We start from the raw sequence: 23939 nt of genomic DNA, 5'->3' as shown, positions 1-23939 counted from the left end.
TTATGATAAAGCATCACAAGCCACTTCTTGCCTTCTTTTGTAAAAACATTTGCTTTTGAAATTGAAATACTACACAAGACTGATCAATAAAGAGACATACTGTACTGTGAAATAGTTTGTGAAAGGTCTGTACCATTTTAAAACAGTATAACTATTTTGTGATAGTATTAATCCTGCCTGAACTGTGCTACTAAACTTGGTATCAATGTTGTATTTATTCCTATTATAGTTATTATAATAAATACAATGTTCTGGTATGTACTGTAAGTTTTCTTCCCCATGGGACAAAAAATCTACAACTTTGTGTAACATATTTTTAAAAAGGCTTTCATCATTTCTGTTACTGGAGTTTTCTAACAGTTTATATACATATTGTTCATGCATAGCCCACATAACTTACAGAACATGAAATATATTCTTATTTGTAGTAACAAGACTAACAATCAACAGTGGTGCTTTGAGCTAAATGCTATCACATCTTAGGTTAGCTATTAGTAAACACAAACTACAGCTGAGGATGATAGCAATGTCATAAGTATTGCAGTTATTCAGTCATTCATATTGAAGGGAACATGAATGTATGTACCTCATTTCATGGCAATCCATCCAGTAAGTGATGAGATATTTCACTCAAAACCCCAAATGTGAACCTCACAGTGGCTCTAGAGGAAAAGTCAGGAAACCACCAGAGTCATTAGAGTTCCTCCTCTGAGCACCGCGATCATTTGTACCAAATTTCGTGGCAATCCATTAAAAATTTGTTGAGATATTTCAGTCTGGACCAAAGTGTTGGACTGTCAGACTGTTAACGAAGGTTTACGCTCATGTCTCAGTTTTGTCACCTTCATCAAAAGCACAGGCCCAGTTTGTGGCAAAAAGAAAGGGTTACAACTTCAATGCTTTTATGCATGTAGGTCAGAAGAAACGTAAAAAATATTTCAAGAAAAATAATTGGTTGATTTTGTAGTTATATATAACAGTGGGGTCTGTGGGAAGTAAAGCGAATATCAACAAAATACAGGTTAACTGTTTATCTCCAAACTACTCTCAGTAACTACACCCACTCCATCCGGTGTGACCTGTGGGTGAACTTGCATATCTGCCTGAATGCCAGTAATAACTGCAGTGAGAGCCATGCCTCTGTGTACCATTACAGGTTATAAAAAGCACGTCCCTGCTCAAAGTTTAACAGACAGTCTGAGCAATTGCGGCAGTTCCCTCAGCAGCGCAAATGTTTAGTTTACAACCATTAACCTTTTTATTCAGTTTTGTCACAAGACCCACGAGCTCCCGTTCTGCAACGTCACACTAAAAGTAGAATAACAAACTGTTAAAAAGAATGACAGTGATACAAAACAAGAACGAAACTTTATTTAATTTGTTCCCCACTTGTGTTAAACAAGCTCATCATATCACATTCTTCATCAGATGGAGACAAGCTTCCAGCAAGCAACTCAGAGGTGCACAACAGAAAGGCACGAAACTGTCGGGGGGGAATGATCGAACATACAGAACTGAGGAGCACATGAATGAAAAGGAGTGACTTAAGAAATCTCACTCATGGTCTTCATACTGGAACTGCTCATGCTGTCGATGTTACTCTGCTAATCACATGGAGGGTAGTGTGGGAAGAAAATAATGTAAATTCAACCAGGTTTGAATCTGGTGACCTGAAGAATGTAGGTTTAAATTTAAACCAGGTCTGAGACTCACTGCTCATTGGCCCTATTATCATTTGTTATAATAACAGAGGATTATAAGGGAACATAATAATAATTAATAAATACTTAAATGTAAATATTTTAAGAGAAGTGTGCATTTTAAGAAAATACTTTTTTATAACATGAGTGACGGAAACATAAGACACACATTTCCCCCCCCAAAAAAAACAACTGGTCCCAATGCTGGTAAAGTGTCGTGATAAGTTAGTGTCCCTTTCATCAAGCTACAATTAAAGCTGCAGTAGGAAATATTATTTCATTATAATTTTGGTTGAAACAACTAATTTTGACTTGAACAATAATTAACTAAAAGGTTCCTTTAAAAAAATGTATGTGTCTGTGAGCGCCTGCCCCTTTGTATTTAGTTCTAAAAAACGGGACCCGGTCTGAATCAAACAACCAATCAGGATTAGCTAGCACGTGACTAGCCAATCACAGCGACTCTGTACACGCATACGCAGAAGTTGTGTCTATGACTGTGGCAACTTGTGATACATTTTCAAGATGGCGAGAGCTGCGGGAGTGTAAGGGGCTGAAGAGTGATGCGGCAGTTAGCCCATTCCTTTTTGACAGGTAAATGCTACCTTATGTTAGCACTACAACGAGTCATCTGTGCAATGCTGACATCTAACCAAGCCAGCTAAATTAAGCTAACTTAGCAAAAGTAAGCTAGCGAACGTCACTTGGTGGGAAGGGCTTAGCGGAGTGATACGAGGCAGCGGGTTTTGCTTCGTGTTCTGTTCAAATTGCCTACTGCAGCTTTAAGTAACAATATGTGCAACAGGTTTCATTTAGCTGTTAATTTATGTTACATGATAGAAATATGAAAACGGTGGCATCTGGAATATAAGTGACAACAGTGTTTCTAGTAGCTTGCTTGCTCGTACATTCACGTCATCAAAAATCAATGTCATTCATTCTATACAAGAGAGTAATTTACACACATACTATTGTACAGCACAGAAACCGAGAGGGGAAAAAGCCTCTCTGGGGTTTAGAGGAGGGAGGGCTCTCTGGGGAGCAGGTGGACGGCTACTCACAGCCATAAATTTAATTTTTAAACATGCAATCTACAATCAAACGATGCAATATTGATCATACATGTTTTGGTACTTGATTCAGTCGTTGGGTTTCAAAGCAAAACAAAAGGAAACAATCGGGGTGGTTGCTGGGATCCATTTTAAACTGTGTGCGAGAAATAAGCTGACGGTTATTTTTAGAGAGACAGAAAAAAGCAGATTTGGGATGCTTTTGATGCACTGACGGGCAGCGAAGTGGTCAGGAAGGAGTGTTTAAGAGCTGTGAGGGTTGAGAGGGTAAGGGAGGCAGAAGAAGCTGGGTTGGATTATACAGACTGGTAGCCAGTACGACTCTTCCTCCGGCCAATCAGGTAAGAGATAAGCACAAGGATGATTAGGAAGCTGAGCGCCACGCCCACTGCAATGGGCACCAAAAAGCTCAAATCAGAGTCCAGGAAGCATTCCTCAGCTGACAGACAGAGAGACAGAAAGACAGACAGAGACCAGGTTAGTGGTTTAGTCAGCGGAAAAAACTACTCAGAGAGAGATTCAGGATATTTACAGTCCACAGAGGATTAAAGGAGGCAGAGCAGCAATAAGTGGAATCAACAATGTAAATGTAGTGTAGATTAGAGGAAAAGGTTCGTTAAATATTCCAAAAGGCACAAAAGGGAAATCACTCAAGTGGTTATTACTTATTATTCAAGATGAACATTAATTTCAGGCAGAATGATCAAAGGAAATTATTAAAAAGGAGTAGTCCAACATTTTGTGAAATATGCAAAATGCTGAGTCAAACAAGAATCAGATGACAAGATCAATACCACTCTCGTGTTAGCTTAGCATAAAGACTGGAAACAGAGAGAAACAGCTAGCCGGGCCAAGACATAGCCCTGACTACTGTTTTTGTTATGGATTAAACAAACGAGACATAACATGTTAATCAGTGAGCTTTAGAGGTGCTGGTAGGTGTTTTTGTTACCTTTGAACAGAACCAGGCTAGCTGTTTCCCCCTGTTTCCAGTCTTCATGCTAAGCTAACCAGTAGCTGTAGCTTCAGATTTACAGTACAGACATGAGAGTGATATCAATCTTCTCATCTAACTCTCGGCAAGAAAAGAAATGAAGCAAATGAAATGACACTATTCCTTTACGAATACAGTCAGGCAGTCAACAGCACTAAACACTACATGGAAACATCAATACAACACATGTTGGTAATTTTTCACAATTAGTCAAAAGGCAGCGAGGCAAAAAGGCAGCGAGGCAAAAAGGCAGCGATTCAGACTATCCTTTCATTAACATCTAAATGAGGCCAGTTTAACTAGAAAGACTCGTAGCCGGTGGCCATGTTTCTCTTTCTCCCGATGAAATAGGCCAGCAGAACGATAAGAATGAGAACAAGCAGGGCAACTCCGACCGCTATGGGAACAAGGAAGCTCTCTGCATCAGCCTGGCATTCCTCAGCTAGACGAGAGTGAAGAGAGCAAAGAGGTGAATGTCTTATAGGCTGAACAGAAGAATTATAAACAATTCATGGTTAATGCATGAACGGCTGAATGAAAGAAGTAGCCCAAGTATTTAAAGCATAGACAGCAACATGGAACCTGTTTTTTTTTTGTTTTTTTTTTACAGTTTTATAAAAGGAATAAACATTTACTCAAGTGTCCAGGGCAGCAACGCATTTTTATTTCCACAAATCTTAAAATACTAAAAAGCTCCACTTCAGTCTGACACACAATTTGAAGTCCAATTGATCAGAGTGAACAGCATGAGAGAATGGAGTTGAGATCAGCAGTCATTTGTATCCACATAACACACATTGATTGATCTTTAACAAGATGGTCTTGCAGCACAAATTCCCTTTGCTGAACACGTGTGTGCAATGTTCTCAACTAGTGAAGGGATATTAAATACTGAGCCGAATCATACCGAGTTAGCAAAAAGGTATCTTAACAGTATTAGTGAGTTACTGAGCGAAAACAACACAGAGAGTTGTCATTAAGCAAGGCACGGTTGTCATGATGAACCTTTTGGATTTACTGAGAACAAGGGAGATTAACCTTGAGAAAGCATACATTTATACCAGTGCTGCAAAACCATCTTCATCATTAAGGCGACTGAGTTCGTACAAAGCTGAAATACACAAGAGCAACAATCACAAGCAAAATCAAAGCTCATATTTGATTTAGAGCTATTATTCATACACATGTACAACGTCCCGCGAAAGCAAAGTTTTATGAGCAACTTAAAAATGCAAATATTTCTCATCATTCTCATATTCAGTGTAGTTTACTGCCAGCATTGCTCCAGTCCTGAGGAGTTGGAACAAGGCTAACAGTACACAGCACTCTGCTAGAATTAAGCAACAATAGCTACCAGCATGTGTCACATTGGCTTTCTATCATTACAGAAATACACATTCTGGGGCTTGCCTTCGTCCCTGACACTGCGTCACTGCAACCTGCACTAACTCCCCGACTTAAAAGGCTCCTGAAAATCCACTTTTCAGCATCTTACGGTGAGCGACGGGGTCCTACAGGAAAACACAATTTTCTGCCAACAAATTTGTCTATTTGACATGAGATTATATCAAATACTTGAGTGGATTTAGCAATTTTTATATCAAAATCTAAAGGGTTGTTTGCCTGTGCCAGCACTGTTGAGCAAAACTGATCAAACCACACTCACAAGATCAAATGACTTGGTCCAGATAAGCTGAGCTTTTTAAAAAGGAATAGTTTGACATTTTGGGAAATACCCCTTTTCGTTTTCTTATATTTAATTTGTTTAATATCCATACAAAAACAGTAGTGAAACAAAATCCACAAACAACATTTTTACATTTTGGTTGTTGTACAGATTTAACAAATGTGATATAACATGCTGAGTGATTTTTAGAGGTGCTGGCAGGCAGATTTGTTTGCTTTGGACAGAGACAGGCTAACTCCCCCCCTCGTTTCCAGTCTTTATGCTAAGCTAAGCTAACTGTCTCCTGGCTGTGGCTTCATATTTAACAGACATGAGTGGTATTAATCTTTTATCTAACTCTCTGCAAGAAAGCAAATGAGCCCAATTTCACAGAATGAAAATGTGTTTGAATGTGTTTTTAAACTTTAATATTCAATGTTATAGACAAATACTTTATTTGAAACAGTTTTCAGGAGCTTTAACGTCCCCTGATCCAGCTGCAGCCCTCGGAGCTCAGGCCAAGCCCAGGCCTATACACAGGAGAGATAGTGTGACAGTCTTAACATAATGCAAAAATATAAAGAGCGCCTTAGTGCATTTATATGTATATATCCTCGTTTCAGAATTGGATGTCCTGAAAGTGAACATCTACACAACAAAATTCTCCCTTTTCTAAACCTAATGCCAAAATGTATTCTGTGAGAAAATAACAGTTTATTTTCAGGTTTATTCTCTGACTGGAGCATGTGCAATGTAAGAGACCTTTTGAACAGCAGACATTTTGACATGAGATAGCAGGAAAAGCACAGGTATACTTAATAAAACTAACAATAGCTTCATGTAGTTTGGTCAGTTCCAGGACCTTTCCACTTAAATGAGCCATCGTTAACATCATGAGTTCCACCTGGACTTTTTACTGCTTGACATATGTCAATGAAATGTCTTTCATGAAAAAGGTCTTTTAATGTTTAAACAACAAACACTTTGATTTCACATTCTTAATATGACTGGAGCCACATGATCAGGACAATAATTCCAATGTTTCTCCTGCTCTACAGGGGCAAACATGGCCTAAAGCATATTTCCTTTGAGAACTTTCCAAATGGAGTAGACTTTCATCCTTGCTAATGAATTTCTGGGGACAAAGAAAGAAAGCTGCTTGACCATCTTCCTTTGATTTGTGAAGGAAATGCTGTGAAAATTGTCGTTGTTATGGGTCCTGATGCAAATCATTATGGGGATGAAAAGTCAAAAAATAAAAAATAAAATGTGCACAAAGATGAAACAATGACAAAAAAAACAAAAGGGGAATGTCTGCAGAGCAAGTGCAGGATCCCGCAGCAACAAACTCAAACTGCCGCACATCTTGTGCTAAAAATGTACGAACAAAATAAGGACCAGCGCTTGTAAATGCAGAAGTCCTACTGTACCTGTATAGCTTCAAAACTCTATATATTCATCTGATTGTAATTACTTAAATAAAAAAAAAGATTGTGGGGATGTTGCACTTGCTCATTAACAAAAAACACAACAAAAAAGGAAAGACATCCAGAAAACAACAAAAAAGAAACACAAACACTGGGGGGGGGGGGGGGGGGGTAGACAAGGTTGGTCCTTGAGAAAAACACCAAACCCTCCATCTTTACATGAATTTTACTATCTTCTTATTATGCTATCATTAAGGACCCTTGAGGAAACTGCAATTCCAAATTGCTTTATGTGCATTTCATGTCTCAATACCAACAGACAGAAAAATGTATATTTTGTAAAACTACATCTCAATTTAAGTTATTTGCCAATTAAACATGAACATGAAACCCAAGGACCAGGCTTGGGAACCCCGTGATATTTCAGGATCGATTGCAAACTGGATTTAAAGGGTCTGATATCCAACATAAGTCTTTCTTCGACCAATCACGTAAGCGATCACTACAATGAGAATCAAGCCAGCCAGAGCAGCGCCAACAATGATTGGGATTAAGATGCTGGTGTCATCCATTGAACATTCATGGGCTGCAGATAAAAAGAGAGTCAGTCAACAGGTGGAATAGTGATTTTCTGATTAACATCACATCCTGAGAGGTGCGAGTGAAGCAGCAGGATAGCAGTTCAGATTATTTGCCATCTTTAAAAACAGTTGAGCTGTCAAACTGTACCAAAATATAACAGTATATAACAGTGTAATCAAAGCTTTCCCTTGGTTGATAGATATATTAATTTGAAGTAAAACAGCATTAGTTATGATTTCTTTTACGATTTCTTTTTTTAGAATTGAACATCTCTGATTATATCAAGATGTGATGGTCTTATGGTGATTGTCAATAGCGCAAAATTACAATTCTAACCAAAAAATTACTTATTTAACTGTGCTTATTTATACTGTTGAATAGACAAATTGACAAACTTGTGACCTTAAATTATTATTTTTTTGTTTCTTTTGGGAACATTAATTGCTTTAAAAACACTGTATACACTGTAAAAACACTATTATCAAAAATAGTGGATAACAGCTATTATGAAAACCTTTTTAAATAACCTGTGCTCATTTTCAAATGACACCCAGCCCAAGCACTGGTACAAACTAATAATATAATCCATTTGGTTGCTTCAAACAACAAAAATCTTCTTCATTAAAACCTATAGAGTCTTCGGCCATTTCCCCCAGACTCTACATATGAAACAGTCTGGTCAGTGCCTAGTCAGCAGAGTCTGTTTAAAGAGACATTAAAGAGAAACCTACCTGTACTGAAAACACCCTTCTTGACTGCAAAGGGCTGTACTTGAAGGTCGAAGGTGTAGAGGGTGAGCAGGCTGGTGATGGTGTAGTTCTGCTCCTTGTTACACATGTAGGAGCTGCCGACGGCCGCATCCCACAGACTCAGGTTGGTGTTTGCCTCAGAAAACACAGCCCCTTGAAAGAAACACACAGGTATAAAAGGAAAACTCAACATTAGCTTGCTTCTCAGTGTGGTGCCTGGTCTGTGTGGATAGATATGATTCTTCTAATTACCAGAGCTCGTCTTTCCGGTAACGTTCAGAGCATGCAGGCGGAATTTCTTTGTGTCCTGTTGGACGGAAAATATAAAGAAACAGAAAATATGCATCAAAATAATTTATTTGGAACAAATGAAATCTTAAAAAATCCCATTCTAGCAGCGCTCTCACTTAACAAAGGCTAATGCAGACTCCAAGACATCCAGGATAGAAACATGTCCTTTCTAATTTCACATTTAGTTGCATCCTGTCTAGTTCTGTAAAGTTGTGAAGGCTGTGAACATGTAATGTTAGTAACCTTGTTACAGCATTTTTTTCATCCATCTAATTCAGTGATTCCCAACCAGGGGTACAAAGCAGCTCAGCTAATTTGAAAAAAAACAAAAAAAACAAACTAACACATTCTCACATTTATGAAGATGGAAATATGGCATTTATGCTTGAAAATGGACTTAAATGATTAACTGATTATCAAAATAACTGCTGATTCATTTTCGGTCGATTGATTAATCAATTAAATGTTGCATCTCTAAAAATTATATCCACATATTTGAGTTTAGGAGTAAAATAAACACGCACACATGGGATCAAAAATTGGTGTGAGGCTGATCTTAGTATTTTTATTGTCACAATAGCCAGTAACCTTTCAACTACACCTCAGCTTCACACTGACCCGAGTTTACTGTAACACCATAACACCACAAACTGATCAAGAGTGCATGAAAACTAGTTAGCAGGAGAAAGGAAAAGTTTAAATGGATAGCTAAAAGGTTTAAATATCCAGCTTCTGCCACTAGTAGCATGACTGCAAAACTGACGCTGTTGTTTCATGAGTCTTTTAAACACTGAGAAAATGTCACCAAGCCGGTTTATCAAATGGATAAAACAACGTATTGTTGAAGACTTACATTGACGAAAGTGAACATGATGGTCATTGAGTTAGACACCAACACCAGCTCACTGCTGTTGACTCCACATGATCCAGAGACTGTGGTCCCATTAGGCTCAAGATTCATCTCCTGATATTTCTATGCCAGAGGGAAGAGAGGGAAATCAAATCAGCAAGGACTATATCTGTGTGTCATCGGGAAGGGCTTAACAAGATCACAACATTATAATTCTGTGTTTTTGAACATACCTCTGCTTGCTTGAAACCAACTCGCAGGCCAAAGGTGGCTAACAGACAGGCTGTGCTGTTTTCATCAGGCTTGATGCTGTACTTCCCAGTGGAGGGTGTGGGAAGGGTGGGGGTCGGGGTGGTGGTCGGAGGAGGGGCAGAGGAAGTTGCATTTGTGACAGGAGCTTCAGTGGTGTGAGTGGTGGGGGCAACAGGAGTGGTGGGGGCAGTGGTTACGGGTACATCAGCAGCACAAGAGGTTACTGTGTAAAGAGAAAACAGAGAGAATATAAAATCAATGTACACAGGCGAGAAGTGTTACAGGCAGGAGGAGATGTGATGCTGCATCTGCACTTACTCTTCTCACTCTTGCTGCCGTTACTGACAAAAGCCTGTATGAGCACGTTCCACAGTGTCTGATTGACCAAAACACCTTCAATCACGTCTTTACTCTTGCACGAGTAGCAGGTGTCCTTGTCAACATCTGTGATGTGAGGCTTCACGGTAACAGTTGCGGTGTCTAAAAGAAATTCAAAAAACACATCAGCAACAGTACAAGGCCTTTCGTCCATGCGTGGATTTGTTTGCACTGTGAGGTGCAGAAGTTACCATTTAATACAGAATTAGGGAAGAGGGTCGTGTCGTTGAGGTTGTAGGAAAAGGTGATGGCGTCTGCCTGGTACATTTCACCATTGATGGTGAAGTTCACACTCCAGGAGTGTCCTTCTCCAAAATTGAGCTTCAACATTGAGCTTGTGGCATCACATTCACTTCCGTTTGTTTTGACATCAGCAGGGAGTTCGAACTCGACTGTTGCACTCTAAAAAAGAGCAGAGTGTTATCTTATTTAACATTATTATATAAGTTTGTATTCAACTGTATTCAAACTTGACAGACTTCAAGGAAAACAGCTTACTTAGCAGAGTTTTAGTTCTTGGGACAGATACACTGACACCTAACAGAGTAACATTTTAATTTATGCAAAAGCATCTGCCACCAAGCAAGTAAGAGGCAGTGTACTTTAGTACTTAGTGCTTAACAGAAATGACAATTAAAAAGAAATCTAACTCATAAAAAAAGTGTAAACATAAACAATTTGTTGTTTCTAAGCATCTGTAAAACGAACTAACATTTCCCCTGTAAACATGGCATTAACACATAGGCCAGGGTGTGGTAAACAGCTGATATGATGATATGAATCCATTACAGTTCCAAAGAATAAGGTAAGAAGATTTCTTAAATTATATAAATTTCTGTGAACACAACAACCACAGGATATACACTAGGAAAACTCACTAAGTGAAATGCTGAACAGCAAGAATCTATTTGCTTTGAAGTGACTCCCCTCTTTTCCCCTTTCCATGACATTTCCTTCCACAAGCGTGAACTGATAGTCCCACAATACTGGCAAAGTAATTTCATAAGGATACTGTTTAGCCTGATTTACTAAATACACCAAACACATTTGGTTATAGTATAACATCTTGTGGTTAGTGTGACACTCACCTTGTTGCCAGCTACTTCATATAAGACTGAGAAGTTGACCATTAGATTGGCATAGAGGCATAACTTCTCATCTTTGTCTTTGACAGTCACCTCAGTGCCATGTGACAGCTGGAACACTGAAAAGAAAAAGAAAATATAATACAATCCATTATAAGATACGATGAGATAGAACTTTATTTATCCTGAGGGAAATTGTTGAGAGACTAAGAACCCACACATTTTTAAGCAAACAATCACCATCCTCCAGCTGACATCGGATGAACTCCACAGCCAGTGCCATGTACTAAAATACAACTTAAGGGGATTTTGTGAACTCCAAATCTTGGCAGAAATGTACAAAAGTCAATTTCAGGCTGTGAAATTATAATATCCCACACAACTACTTAAAGGCTGGAAATATCCTAATTTTCCTGACACATAAGTGCTTTATGTTTTTGTTATGTTTATGAGCTATTGCTTACGCAAGACTCATATGACTGAATTGGACAACAAGAAAACATTTTAAAATAAGAGTACACTCTTCAAAAAGTATTTTCAGTCATTGCAACAAAGTCCTAAACCTTTCCACTGGCTCTGATAAGTTGTATACAATTTAACAGAAGAGAGGCCAAGGTCCATTCAGCTTCCTATATGGTTATGACAGTATGCATTGTCATCAGGTCAAACACAGTAACAGCAGCAATTATAGCATAGGTGCTTTACAACAGCAGTTATAAAGCACTTGACCTGACAGGAACTTACACAGATATTCGTTACCTTGCAATAAAAATACTGTATTTTTACGAAAGGGCCAAGTTCCCTGACATAACGTTAACAGTAACCTGACAATATTCGGTCGACTGTCTTTTTCTCACACAGATTTCGGGACATAAAAATGACAGCTATCAAGTTTTGTGACCCTATCAATGGGAGCACCATTTTTTATTAACGCTTATCAAAACACAGTGTGGTAATATATGATAAAAAACATTTGCAGTGGCAAATCGCTGAAATTCCGGATAAGATCACAGAACTCCAACACTGCATCTGTCAGCATCGGAGATGAACTACCGCACTACAAAGTTAAGCAAACAATAACCTATGTGACAAACTAGTTAACGCTAGGTTATAGCGTATCATGTAGCTAAGCTAAATGTAACACCATTAGCTAGTATCAACAGAAGCATTCCTCATTTAAAACGCTCCTCTGAAATGAAAAGTGATCTTGTTTACAGTGGTGGATGTTTGCCTTTTAATGTCAGTTGCTTTGGAGTGACAATCTAACGCTATCCATCTATTAAACTTATGTAACATACCGCTGTCAGATATGTTAGCTAGTTTGCTAAATCACATAGGGTTAACGTTAGCTTAACGGTAAGTCGTTCTAGTTGTACTGTCACGTGCTAACTTACTGTAAACTGAAAAAAACGTAGCTAATGCTAACTATTTTAGCCAGCTAACACAATACGAATGCGCTTCATGTTGTGCCAACGGGATTTTAGGCACCATTTTTACTCTCTTAACCTTGGCTAACATTATTTAACCGCAAACATGACTCACGGTCTAAGGTTTTATCAACCCAAACTTTAGCTTCAAAACAAGTATTACCCAACCAGTAAGCTAACGGCTAAGTTAGCTAACGTTGACTGGCCAACACTCTACGGAATGACATTATCACGTTAAAGCAAGCTTGGCAGTTACTAATTTGGTTATTATACGTTGGCATGGAAGGATAAATAGCAGTTGTGTGGGAAAATGTAGTTTCTTGAGCTTCATACAGCGACTTAGCGCTGTTCCAGTCTGGTGTTGTTGACGTAGGTAACAATTAGCAATCAAGCTAACATTAGCAAAACATCACGACTAGACTGCTCCTCGAATGAACACCCGATGCTGGTCGTTTTAAGGCCTGTACAGTAAATTCACCCTAAGAGCACATTCATGTCTATAGCTTAAATACAATTCACAGCTAAGAGATATTCTTTAAATCTCTTTTCCAGAGCAGCATTTAGCCGGAGCCCAGAAGCACCAGGCCCGGAGTGTCCCATAAGTTTAATAGCGTCACTTCGCAGAAACGGATAGCATTTTTTGCAGTTGATTGAAAGACTAATTGCGATGGGTGCTACATACCCATTCCAAAGGCAAGGAATAAAACAAATGCAGCATATCGGTACATGATCGCCCAGTAGTTTGGAGTGTCAGTCACCGGAGAGAAGACAGAAAACCCGACAGGGACGCTCAGTCAGCGGCGTTTGTGATGTAGCTGTGCCGCTGCCGACTGTACCAGGAAATGGAAGTCATATGACGGGGACCAATGTGTCAAACCAGAAAGAGGTGTGGACTACAGTCTAGCTTTAAATCTCTGTCCTCCTTTTATAGAATTAATTATTGTACTGTATGCATGTGCACGGCTCATGAGAATGTTAAAGTTTACTGGCTTCACACAAAAAAATGCTTACTAATAGGCTGCATCCATAAAAGACAGTGAAATGTGAAATCAATGATTAATAAAAAATAAAAAAAACCCGATTGAAAGTTATTTTAATCTGAAGCAATAATTCTAACAGACTCATACAAACAAGGGCATGTCTAATCAATCATATTTTACCTCATGTTGAGGCACTCCACTCCCATTCCCCCCACTTTTCTGCAAGCCCCACAGGGAGAAGTACAAAAAAAATATAGTGTATGTATGTGGTATGACACCGGGGAAGATGGGGAAGTGGGCTCTGATGTCGTTGTGCTTTTAGTATACTTTCTAAGGGTTAACAAAAACCTAAAAAGCAGTTGACTGTCAGATGAGATCATTTAAAATGTCACTTTTGTGAAGTATGTACAAAAACATACAAAGACAGAACAAACGAGAAACTTAAATGCATATACTTGTACAACTGAACCTGTTGAAGCAGCTTGAATACACCCTATAACAAAAGAAGTGCTCCTTTTTTTTTTGGCACAAACTCTGCTTTGAACGCTTTGTGTGTTCATGATCACAGCTTTATCAGATGGCTACATGGCCTTAAAAATTGTAAAACTTTGCTGCAGGATCACACATTTGACACAGATATTCCCCGAATTGTCAATTCCCCACAATGAATGTTAGTCCAATAGTCCCACATTTGACACTGACTGAAGAAACAAGCATCAGTTTAATTTTTTGATCCTTTTTCTCGCCAACGTGTGGTACATTTAGAGCATTTTTAAGTGTGTCAGCATATGCTTGGGATACTGAGTGAACAAAAAGAAAAAAAGAGTGACCTGATAACAAAGAGCATATTGATTCAAACTATGGACAAAGAAGAATCTAAGTTTGAAAATAAATATTTTTCCTCTCCATTAAAAAGAAAAAAGAGCAAACGGAACAACATCTGTGTGTCTTCTTTGTCTGTCCACGGTAGCCCAACTCTCTCAGAGGCACTGAGAAATATGGACAATATTCTCTTTTCAATGGGCATGCAGTCCACAGGATCACAAGACCCCTGACCAAAATCCTGTGGAGCAGTATCCATTCACTTGTCGGTCGCTGGGTTGAAGATGATAATGGTTAACGTCCACTGGAGCAAAAGATTTAGAGACCGATCACCTCAGCCTGACTGGACCATCTGCATCTCTTTTTCTCTGTCACTTTTTTTCTTTGTCTAAGCCACATAGTTGTACTGGTTGGCGTTTTCCTTGTCACGCTCCATATAGTCCCTGTCAATAAGAGACTCTATCCTCTTCTTCAAGTCAGCAGGCTGAAAGGGAAGACGGCAGAGAGGAGGCGGAGGTTAACACATGAGGCACATGCCAGCATTTCTGGTTATTTTTATACTTTGAGGTGCAAGGTAATCACAGTGAAAGGCTATCCTGGTAGACCTGTCTTAAAACAACTTTAATTTAACTCTTCGAAAGTATTGTCAGCTAATGGGGATGATAGCTTGTTAGCAGGGAAGGTGCTTCTATAAAATAACACCCAAAACGGCCTGTACAAATCGAAATTTCAGCCAATGGATTTCATTTCAAGGACCGTCTAAAATTAACTTTAGAAACAGGTTATTAAATTAAAATGGCAGAAAATGCAAAGTTATGGTTCAATATTAGCTAATTTCAGATACTGATGTATTTGTAGGCCGATAAGTAACAAGAAATAGCAGTATAGAAATTTCAAAATATGTCTATGTAAGTGCATTTAGAAACAATGTCTTGTTTCATAGTTTGTCCACCACAGAAACTGAAAAAATCTAACTGTAAAATGTCCCAAAAAGTATATATTGTGGTCACAATTCTAAAAAGAAGAAGAAGAAATCATTATCAGAAGGTATTGTGTTTATGCAAAGAAACAAAATGTCATCATGTAAATCACTATAGGATTATTTAAAGTCTCTACTATCAATATTGACCTAAAAAAATCCAGTAGCTGTTGGGTTATAATTCATATGGTATAAAAATGAATCTGGTACATAATGGAAATTCATAACCTTGTTTTTGTTTGAAATTATCAATAACAAATAACTGCTGTGACCCTGCACAGGATAAAACAGATATAGAAAATGGATGGACAGCTAGAGAATTAAAAATACTCATGCCCCATGTAAACCAATAAAACACTTTTAAATGAATAAAGCAATTCAATGTCGTGCTCATCACCTTGACAGGGAACTTGAGCTGGTTGTACACCTCAGACATCAAGAGATTATGGCTCAGAGTCTTCCTCATCTTCATGATCCGCACAATGGCAGCATCAATCTGATACTGACGATCCTGAAAGACCCTTTCTGTGGTACTGGCTTGCTCCTCCACCTGGGAGAAAACAATTAGTTAAAAATACTTCCCCAATACTTTGAAGGCCTTGAAGTGAGGAAACTACTGCAAGATAATACTCATAATACCGTTTCTTTCATCTGGATCTGGTTTATTTTGATCCTGAAGAGCTTGTGTTTGAATTCATCATTGCAAGAAAACTTGTCCCCGTCCTCCACATCTTTGCTTTTTGGGATTTTGGTGAGGACACGTGCTTTTCCACAAGCGAGTGACTGCAGAGTCCGGCGCAGTTCACTGTCCTCTGTAAACCAACAGACACACAAACAGTGTTTTAACTCAGTGGTGCTGCATAATGAGTACTTGACAACCCCTATTTCTTCATCAAAGTGCTGCCAACCAAACTCATGTGATTATACAGACCTATTCCTGTCGCCAGTTTGATCTCCTCCAGCGTGAACTCCTCTCCTTCGTTAAACATCAGTAGCACAAGTGTTTGGAAAAGTGACACCTGCAGCTCCTTCTTGCCCTTTTGTAAGAAAAATCAAAGAGAACAATTAACATCAAGCTTCATTCACAGAGTGAGCAAAACACACCAGAGTATTCTTACTCATCTACCTCTTTAAATTCAGCTTTTAAGACACAATGGCCGAGTGTTGATTGCCACTGCAGCTTCCTGCCACTGTGTTTGCCCAGGTAGAAGGTCTTGAAGATCTCTTGCAGTCGCACCATCTGGACAAAGATAACAGTGGCGTTACAAAGCAACACTCTGCATATTTATTGCATGGCAGGTTATAAAAACAGCATGTTCTGAAAATTTCAATATTTGCTCAGCACTAACCTCAGGAGGCAGGTGCACCTCCATCGGGACATAGGTTGGCCAGTAACCCATCGTGAGGATGTTCACCGTCAGCTCAATGTTGCCAGGAATGTTTTGGCACTGCATATACTACAGAAACACAAAAGAGACACGTGTGATATCCACCTGAAAAAACTTAATTTATCGCTTTAGATTATCACTACAAGGGGCTGTGTTGGTGAGGGCATTCTGCTTCAGGTGCCAGTGAGATGATGAAATATAATCCATGAAGCTCAGTCTGAATAATAAATCCATGAGTTTGGAGGCTTATTAGATTTCAAAACACTGCACAGTTGTTTATAATATGAGGAGGGATTTTACAACTCTGGAAACTTATTACACTGACAATCACTTTATCTTTTGTTGTGACGATCGCAAAGTAATTAGCAGAAACATGCTGTTCCTGTTACAAAAGTACCAGGAGCTTAAAGGTAGAGCTGAAACAATTGCTTGAGTTATTTCGTTAATATTAAAATCACATTTTATGTCAACATAAACCTTCCCTTGTTCCAGCTTCTCCAATGTGAGGATTTGCTGCTGTTCTTCAGTTTTGTTGTGATAATTTGGTTTTTTTTGGCCAGTTGATTAGACAAAATGAAACATTTGAAGACATCACCTCAGCATTTAGGAAAACTGCCTTATAATCAAGTATAAAATGTCCCACAATGTCTCACCTGTTTGAACTGCACCATGATGTCTTTAGAAAGCTCCATATCCTTGAACATCCCCTCCAGTTTGCTGGTGAACGCTGCTCCACATTCTGAGGAAACACCAAAAAGGTCACAAGTCAAATGTGCATTCAGGGTCAAGATTCCCTGTCGGTCATTTATTTCATATTGAGTTGTGATGTTTGTGTGTCTTAAGAAGTGATGGATTAAACTGACCGTGTTTCAGCTTTGACAACATTGATTTTTCAGCATCCACAGAGGCACTCTTTCCAACCAGCAACCTCTTGGCCAGATCCTTCTTGTAGAAGGCCTCAAAAACATCTTTTCCTACAATGACAATACATTATTACATTAAGAACTACACACAGAGGGGGAAAATATCCTAAACTGGAACAAATATGATTGTAAATATTACCATAGATAAATCTAAAGATAATCATGATCTTATCCAGCATCTTTTCCAGTTCCTCATCTGTTGCCTCTTTGTTTCCTGCCCTCAGCTTTGAATCCACGTGTTTTGCTGTAAACAAAAAGTATATTTATAGTTCAAGTTATTTCATGAAGATTAGGATTGTATGCAGCAGTTATGAACGGGGAAAATGACCTATGAGCTCTGCAGGTTTATTTGGCCGTTTGTTGATGAATGTTTCGAAAGCCTCCTTCATGGCGTTGACGAACTTCTCGTTCTTCATGAAGCAGATGTCGATGATGTGATCGACCTTGTCTTTGAAGTCCAGCAGCTCTTGCACCATGGTTTTGTCTTTTTCTGGATTGATTACGATTGTGCTTCCAAAAGCCTAGACGTTGATTTTCAAGACATGGGAAAAGAATGGAAAACAACAGCTCAGCACCTTCATTGCACATTATCTTCAGACTTTTTTTAACTGTTTAAATGCCATCATACCTTTATGTACTCTATCCAGTGTTGCAGGAGGACCTGAACACCACCTCGCACTCGACTGAACAGCTGATAGAGAAGCGACAGATCCTGAATTCTGTTCTCATCCAGCAGGTGAGTCAACCCTGGAAGTTTCCAACAATAGAAAGTCAGAAGTCTGAACTCTAGCTGCTTTTATACTTTCAAGACCCAGTATGGAGAGCTAGATATCAAATACATCCTACACATGTACTTACTGCTGTAATGCTCATGTATACGTTTATTTAAAGTATTTACTGTTGTGTACCTTTTTGCAGAGTAGCTGTGAGATGTTCACCGAGCAACTGCTTCTCCACAGTAGCAATGAGCGGTTTTCTGAGCGGGGGGGAAAAAAAACAACTCAGGTTACAAATGAACCTTTGCCAGTGGTAACTTGCAAACTGAATAATACAGTTTAACACTGACTGTGTGCTCTGATCTAGATATGTGATGACTCTGTCAGCCTCCTCCTCCAAGCGTTTGTTGACATGATGGAGATATTCTGGTACCTACAAAAAGAAAAAGCATAGCAGTGATATTAAAATAGACATTTCAAATGTGCCTTAAGAGACTGCTTTTGTCCAATACAGCTGAATGTTTTAATAGAGGACACAAGTTACAAAGTACTTCACATAAAACAGCAACTGCAACTGTACTGGATTACACAGAGGGGTGTTTCTGTTATTTAGTCTACCCTCAGTTATATAAATGGAATTAACACCTCTCTAAAACAGTTTCAATTAAAACTGATCATTATAACTTCCAAAAAAAGGCAGATTTATTGCAGGACTGTTGTATTAGACTGCATTAGTTTTAGCCAGGTGTCTCTAATAAACTGGCAAGTGGAGTGAAAAGTCTTATTTAAGCCATCCATCTATGATTAAGTACATTTTGTTATTACAATTTGGTAAGACAAGGGTTATATGTAAATGAGGTGTTCTTCTTTTTTCCTCAAGTTATGTTGGACTTCCCTCTTGAGTCATAAAATCTGAATCTGAAAGAGATTTAAAAGACTCAGCTGGCCTTATTTCCTCGGCTAAACTAATCTCAGTTCATGTGTTGTAGCATCAAGATTGAATAAGCTTTGTTTTGAACATGCATGTATATGTCCAGTTAGCCTTTTTAGAAATCCCTTAAGCCACAGAGCCTCAAAAACAAATACCCATTTCACTTTCACAAACAAATGTTTAGTCAACCTGTAGGAAAACATCAGACTCTGAGCTGAGGCAATAAAGAGTGAAACTGTGTCTCAATCCACTGTGTAAACAAAGCTGCTGTATTTGTTGTCTTAATCAAGTGAAAGCTTTTCTAGCTGAGATAAAAGAAAACCTTCCACTCAAAACACACATTTATTGTGCCAGTACTGCATTCATCACCTGAAGCTATGGATGGAGGATATGTTGGTGTTTGCATGATGGATTTCTTCTTGTGTGTGGTTTTGTCTGAATTTCATGAGGTACTAAAATCAAGACCTGATGTTGCTATTCATGTTTTAGATGCATAAATATTTGTGCTATGAAATTTCAGCGCAGACACTGGACATAAACAGTGTAGGTTGTTTATATTTGGCCAGTTATTCAGTGAGCTAAGAAAAATACACAAACAAAACAAAATGTGCACAGAGTATGATTGTGACATAAATCACCTCTCTCTCCTGCATCAGCCTCTGTCCCTCTGCAGCGTACAGTCGATTAGTTTCCTCCAGAAAACGTTGCTCGAAAGAGTCTTGATAGATCTGTCAGGGACGGAGAGAACACAAGTTTCATTAAAGCCATTTGTCAACAGGAAACTGACAACTCATCACATTCCTGTGCAGATGATAATCTCAAACAACACACTCTCCTTGTAGCGCAGGACAAATACAGATTTCACACCGGCTGACTGTTGATCATTAAAATAACAATGAAAAGGTCAGTTACCTGCAGGTCAGAGAGCATGCTCAGCAGGCTCCTCAGTAGACTGCGGTCTATCGCCTCCCCGTTTCGCTCCCTCTCAATGAGCAGCAGAATCCCATCGATGGTTTTACTCTGGACCTTCAAATCACTGATGATGTAGAACCTGAACAGCTCCAGACCCATGTCCCTACAGACCAGAGCAGCTTGTTCAATGCCAACAGAAACCACCTCCATACTATTGTACAGCTGACTGTGATCACTCACCAGATTGATGGCAGCATTGAATTTTGTAAAACATAGGTGCGGTCCAAAAACAGAAATATACTCCTAATCATGATCTGTGAAACAATGACAAACATCACAATTAGAAATAAGCACTAATGACAGTGTTATTCCTTTTTAAACCATTTTCTTGTTTGACTCAAAATAAAAAAGATCAGTTTACTTCTCAGTCTGTGAATACAACTGAATAATGAAGGTGAAGGTGAAGCTTCCTAAAGCCTGAGAGAATAACCCTGACCTTGAAGTAGGTTTGAGATTTACATGATCATCATCTTTGTTGGTCCCTGGTGAAATGCTGATAGATTAAACTACAAACAGTGGCATTTTGGTTGAAAATAGTATTTGTTTTGGTGTTTACAGATGGGAAGTTCTTGCATATGTCGGGCCACGAGGAGCTGCCCTCGGCTCAAGTCTTAAACAACAGATACAGATACTGTTGTAATTCTTCAACTATCCAGCTCTAAAAACTGTCCGTCTTCTCTCCAGTCATTGAAAGTCCTGTTTCTTTGTTAGTCTCACTGGGGCTCATCAAAATCCAAGTTGGCAATATTTGCGAAACCGTCTATTTCCTAGGCAGAGGGGGGACTAATGACAGACGCCATTGATTTGCATTACTGGAAGTGAGGGACGAAAATTCAGAGTTACCATCCTTTTTAACACGTACCCCAACTTTATGGAAGTGCAATACCTTATCAGTGGAATACCCCTTTAAAAGTGAAAGTTAAATAACAAACAAATTGCATGGAAAGTGATATGATGAGGTTAAAAAAACATACCATTTGTCTGCAGTGATCCTGCCAGCACTTGTCAATTTTCTTTAGGAAAAGCACACTGTCCAGGGCATCCGTATGAACAATGTTAAGGGAAAAGTGTCTTTCATTCAAGAACTTTACTGTAATGCAACTGCATGATCAACACTGGGCTATGCTATAATTAATAACCGGTGAGATCCAGAAAGTGTAAAGGATATTCCCTGAATTGTTCAATTTGTGCCTTGATGTGGTCTTCACACACGGCCCTCAGCTGTTTGTAAAGCTTGGCAGATATCTTATGGGAGCACAGGTTCTCAACAGCCTGCGGGGACAAAACAAAAAGCGTCAAAAAGGACTGTTTCTATATTAGTGAAGGGCAACAGGGTGCTTCCTCTGAGGGGTCAGCAGGTCTGTGGTGATACCTGGTAGAGCTCTTCTAGATTGTACTTGATTGAAGTGCTGTTCTGTATGGCCTCCACTGCCTCCTTCAGCTTCTGCCACGTCTCCTGCGTGTAGTTCTCAGGCAATTTGGGTTTTTCTGCGCGAGCAAAACAAAACACAAACTTTAGCAGGACCTGAGTGACAAACAGTGGACCTCACAATGCTGTGTCGCCAGTGTCAGCAGATTTTATTTTAAAACAACTGTGTTTGTTTCTATTTAAAGTACAGCCAGGTGAAAGTGACAAATACAATCTAATATCTGGTTATTTAATTGTGTTATTTGACAGGATATTGCCTCATCTAGACAGCTCTACTACAAAACTTCCTCACATCTTTTCTCTCTAGATCTCATACCTGCAGTACACGATGCAACAATTACATAACCTTAGATATTGTATATGTAGGTACTAACCTTGGCAGGTATTATGCACCTTTAAATGAAATGAAGTGCAAACTGCTGTCATACTAGATTCTTTCATTCTTCTAGGAGATTTTTACTAGATGTTTTTTATTCCTCCTTTAATTGTTTCTATTAATTTTATTTGATGCTTCACTGCTGGTTGTCTGACTATTAATGTTTCTTGTTTTCATGTCTCTCTTGAAAAAGATGATCTAAACCACCTGATCAAAGAAAAGTTAAATATGGCTGAAATCATTGCCACAACATTAATCTGGACATTTTCCAATATTGCTAAATGAATACAATAATTATATCAAAATAAAATAATCAAACTGATGTTCAAAGCCACGAGTTCCACTGTTGTGCATTACGCCAGGCCCAATTCTTTATGTGTCAAACAACTTTAATAACTAATTTTGTTGTTGCTTGCAGAAATCTGAGGAAAGATAATATCAGAGATTACATCATCACAATATGATAAACAATAATATTAAATCATCAGCAAGCCTAAGTCTTTTTATAGTCTTATCAATAATTCCTAATAGGACTTTTACAACTTTTTTTGAGTGTTTAAGCTATGTTAAATAAGCTGTAAGTGTCTCTCCTTAACTAACTGATCATTTCTCAGAAATATTTATGCCTACATTTCTTCCTCATCCTCATATTGACCCTGCATTGATACCAACGTACAAGTATAATTTCGTCAAGTTTGATAAGATCTATGATATTTTTGACGCATTTATTAATTTCTTAGACGCATCCTTGCTTCGCTGTCTCAGCCAAGTTTAAAATAAATTAGCATTTTAACTGTAATGCAGCTTATAGGAGCATCACAATTTTAAAATACTGGACAACATCACGGTGTCTGCTGACTTGTTAGCAGTAGAGTTTAAGTTGTACGCTGCTGCCAGTGAGTGTTTTGGGAGCTTGAATCACATTATCCACCAGTGTATCTGCTACCTTTGAAGTTCTTGATGACTAGTTTCTTGGCAGCACCGGGTTTACTGTTGGAGAAGGTGCCGGAGCCTGCGGTTTTCGTCAGTCCGTTTGCATGGTGTCCCACGCCGCCGGGCAGGAACACGGCTTTGCTTTTGTTATTAGAGCACGAAGCAGCAGCGGCAGCAGCCTCCTCAGCCATTTTCACATCCAGTCCAATGAAATCCACTGAATCCTCAAACCTCAACTTCTTCTGAATGTGCAGCGGAGTGGGAGAGCAGGAGGAGGAGGAGGAGGAAGAAGAAGAGGAGGAATTCAGGGTCTTGGGAGGCGAAGAAGAGATCGTGTCAGTAGTGTCTTCCCTCTCTGAACCGTTTATTTTCCTCTTCTTCGGAGATGTGATGTTGCCGCTTTCGTTTTTGACATCAGTAGCCGCTGGTCTAGCCTCCTGGGTTGGCGGTGGTGGGGGATTAGGGGAAGATAAACCTGTTGGAAACATGAAAAAACGGGAATACTAATTCTTAACAGCCAGTCTTCTGATCCGAAACTTCCAGGCTTGCCGGGGGATGAGCTCAGTGTCCGGGAGCTTTTATCTATCTTAACACGGAGAGGTTTTACCCCAAAAAATCCTTTATCTAGTATAAAACAGGCAATACATTGCAAACTATACAGCTCCACTGGACTCTAGCCTTGTCTCTTTCTTGTTATTGCTGGCAGAAGAAGAAAGATGGTTGGCTATTGCTTCCTCTTTTTGCCTCGCTTGTCGAACCGCGTTGTAACGTTACAGGCGTCCAGTAAGAGCGGTTGAGTAAAGCGGCCGTTAAAGAAGATTATTTACACAAGAAATGTAGCTACAGCAAAAATAGGCTCACATCATAGTAAAACATCCGTTGGTAAACACGGGAAAAAATTCGCTCATAAAAGCTAGTCGGTGACCCCACCGGAAGTACTTTGTACAAAAGTACTTTTTGCACAAGCGTGTTTTTTTTTTTTATACCGACTACAGTGCTGTAACTGTTCTGGCCACAAG

The 23939-nt window shown here is 39.0% G+C and overlaps 2 protein-coding genes across 3 annotated transcripts; both read right to left on the bottom strand.

Annotated features, from left to right (window-relative positions):
- Nucleotides 1-4063: 4063 nt before the first annotated feature.
- Nucleotides 4064-13283, bottom strand: lamp2 (lysosomal-associated membrane protein 2). 2 transcript variants are annotated; one of them, XM_070912780.1, is made up of 9 exons: nt 13154-13283; nt 11048-11163; nt 10151-10361; nt 9900-10061; nt 9563-9804; nt 9333-9452; nt 8441-8495; nt 8171-8341; nt 4064-4206 (listed from the first exon to the last, which is right to left on the bottom strand). In XM_070912780.1, the coding sequence occupies exons 1-9, from the start codon at nt 13197-13199 to the stop codon at nt 4064-4066; spliced, it is 1266 nt and encodes a 421-aa protein (XP_070768881.1). In that variant the 5' UTR covers nt 13200-13283. The 2 variants fall into 2 exon arrangements, with proteins under 2 accessions (XP_070768881.1, XP_070768882.1); XM_070912781.1 differs by lacking the exon at nt 4064-4206 and adding an exon at nt 7024-7443.
- A 264-nt stretch (nt 13284-13547) lies between these two features.
- On the bottom strand, nt 13548-23708 carry cul4b (cullin 4B). The gene is made up of 20 exons (XM_070912779.1): nt 22934-23708; nt 21555-21670; nt 21351-21454; nt 21157-21226; nt 20363-20436; nt 20123-20285; nt 19849-19938; nt 18630-18712; nt 18472-18539; nt 18192-18310; nt 17892-18084; nt 17703-17807; nt 17504-17614; nt 17294-17379; nt 16602-16709; nt 16379-16492; nt 16184-16289; nt 15892-16064; nt 15650-15802; nt 13548-14757 (listed from the first exon to the last, which is right to left on the bottom strand). The coding sequence occupies exons 1-20, from the start codon at nt 23406-23408 to the stop codon at nt 14662-14664; spliced, it is 2607 nt and encodes an 868-aa protein (XP_070768880.1). The 5' UTR covers nt 23409-23708; the 3' UTR covers nt 13548-14661.
- Between the last annotated feature and the right edge of the window lie 231 nt (nt 23709-23939).

This window comes from Enoplosus armatus, chromosome 10 (genome assembly GCF_043641665.1).
Source record: "Enoplosus armatus isolate fEnoArm2 chromosome 10, fEnoArm2.hap1, whole genome shotgun sequence".
Taxonomy (NCBI): domain Eukaryota; kingdom Metazoa; phylum Chordata; class Actinopteri; order Centrarchiformes; family Enoplosidae; genus Enoplosus; species Enoplosus armatus.
The sequence above is the reverse complement of the archived record's forward strand: the minus strand, read 5'-3'. Positions and strand labels throughout refer to the sequence as shown.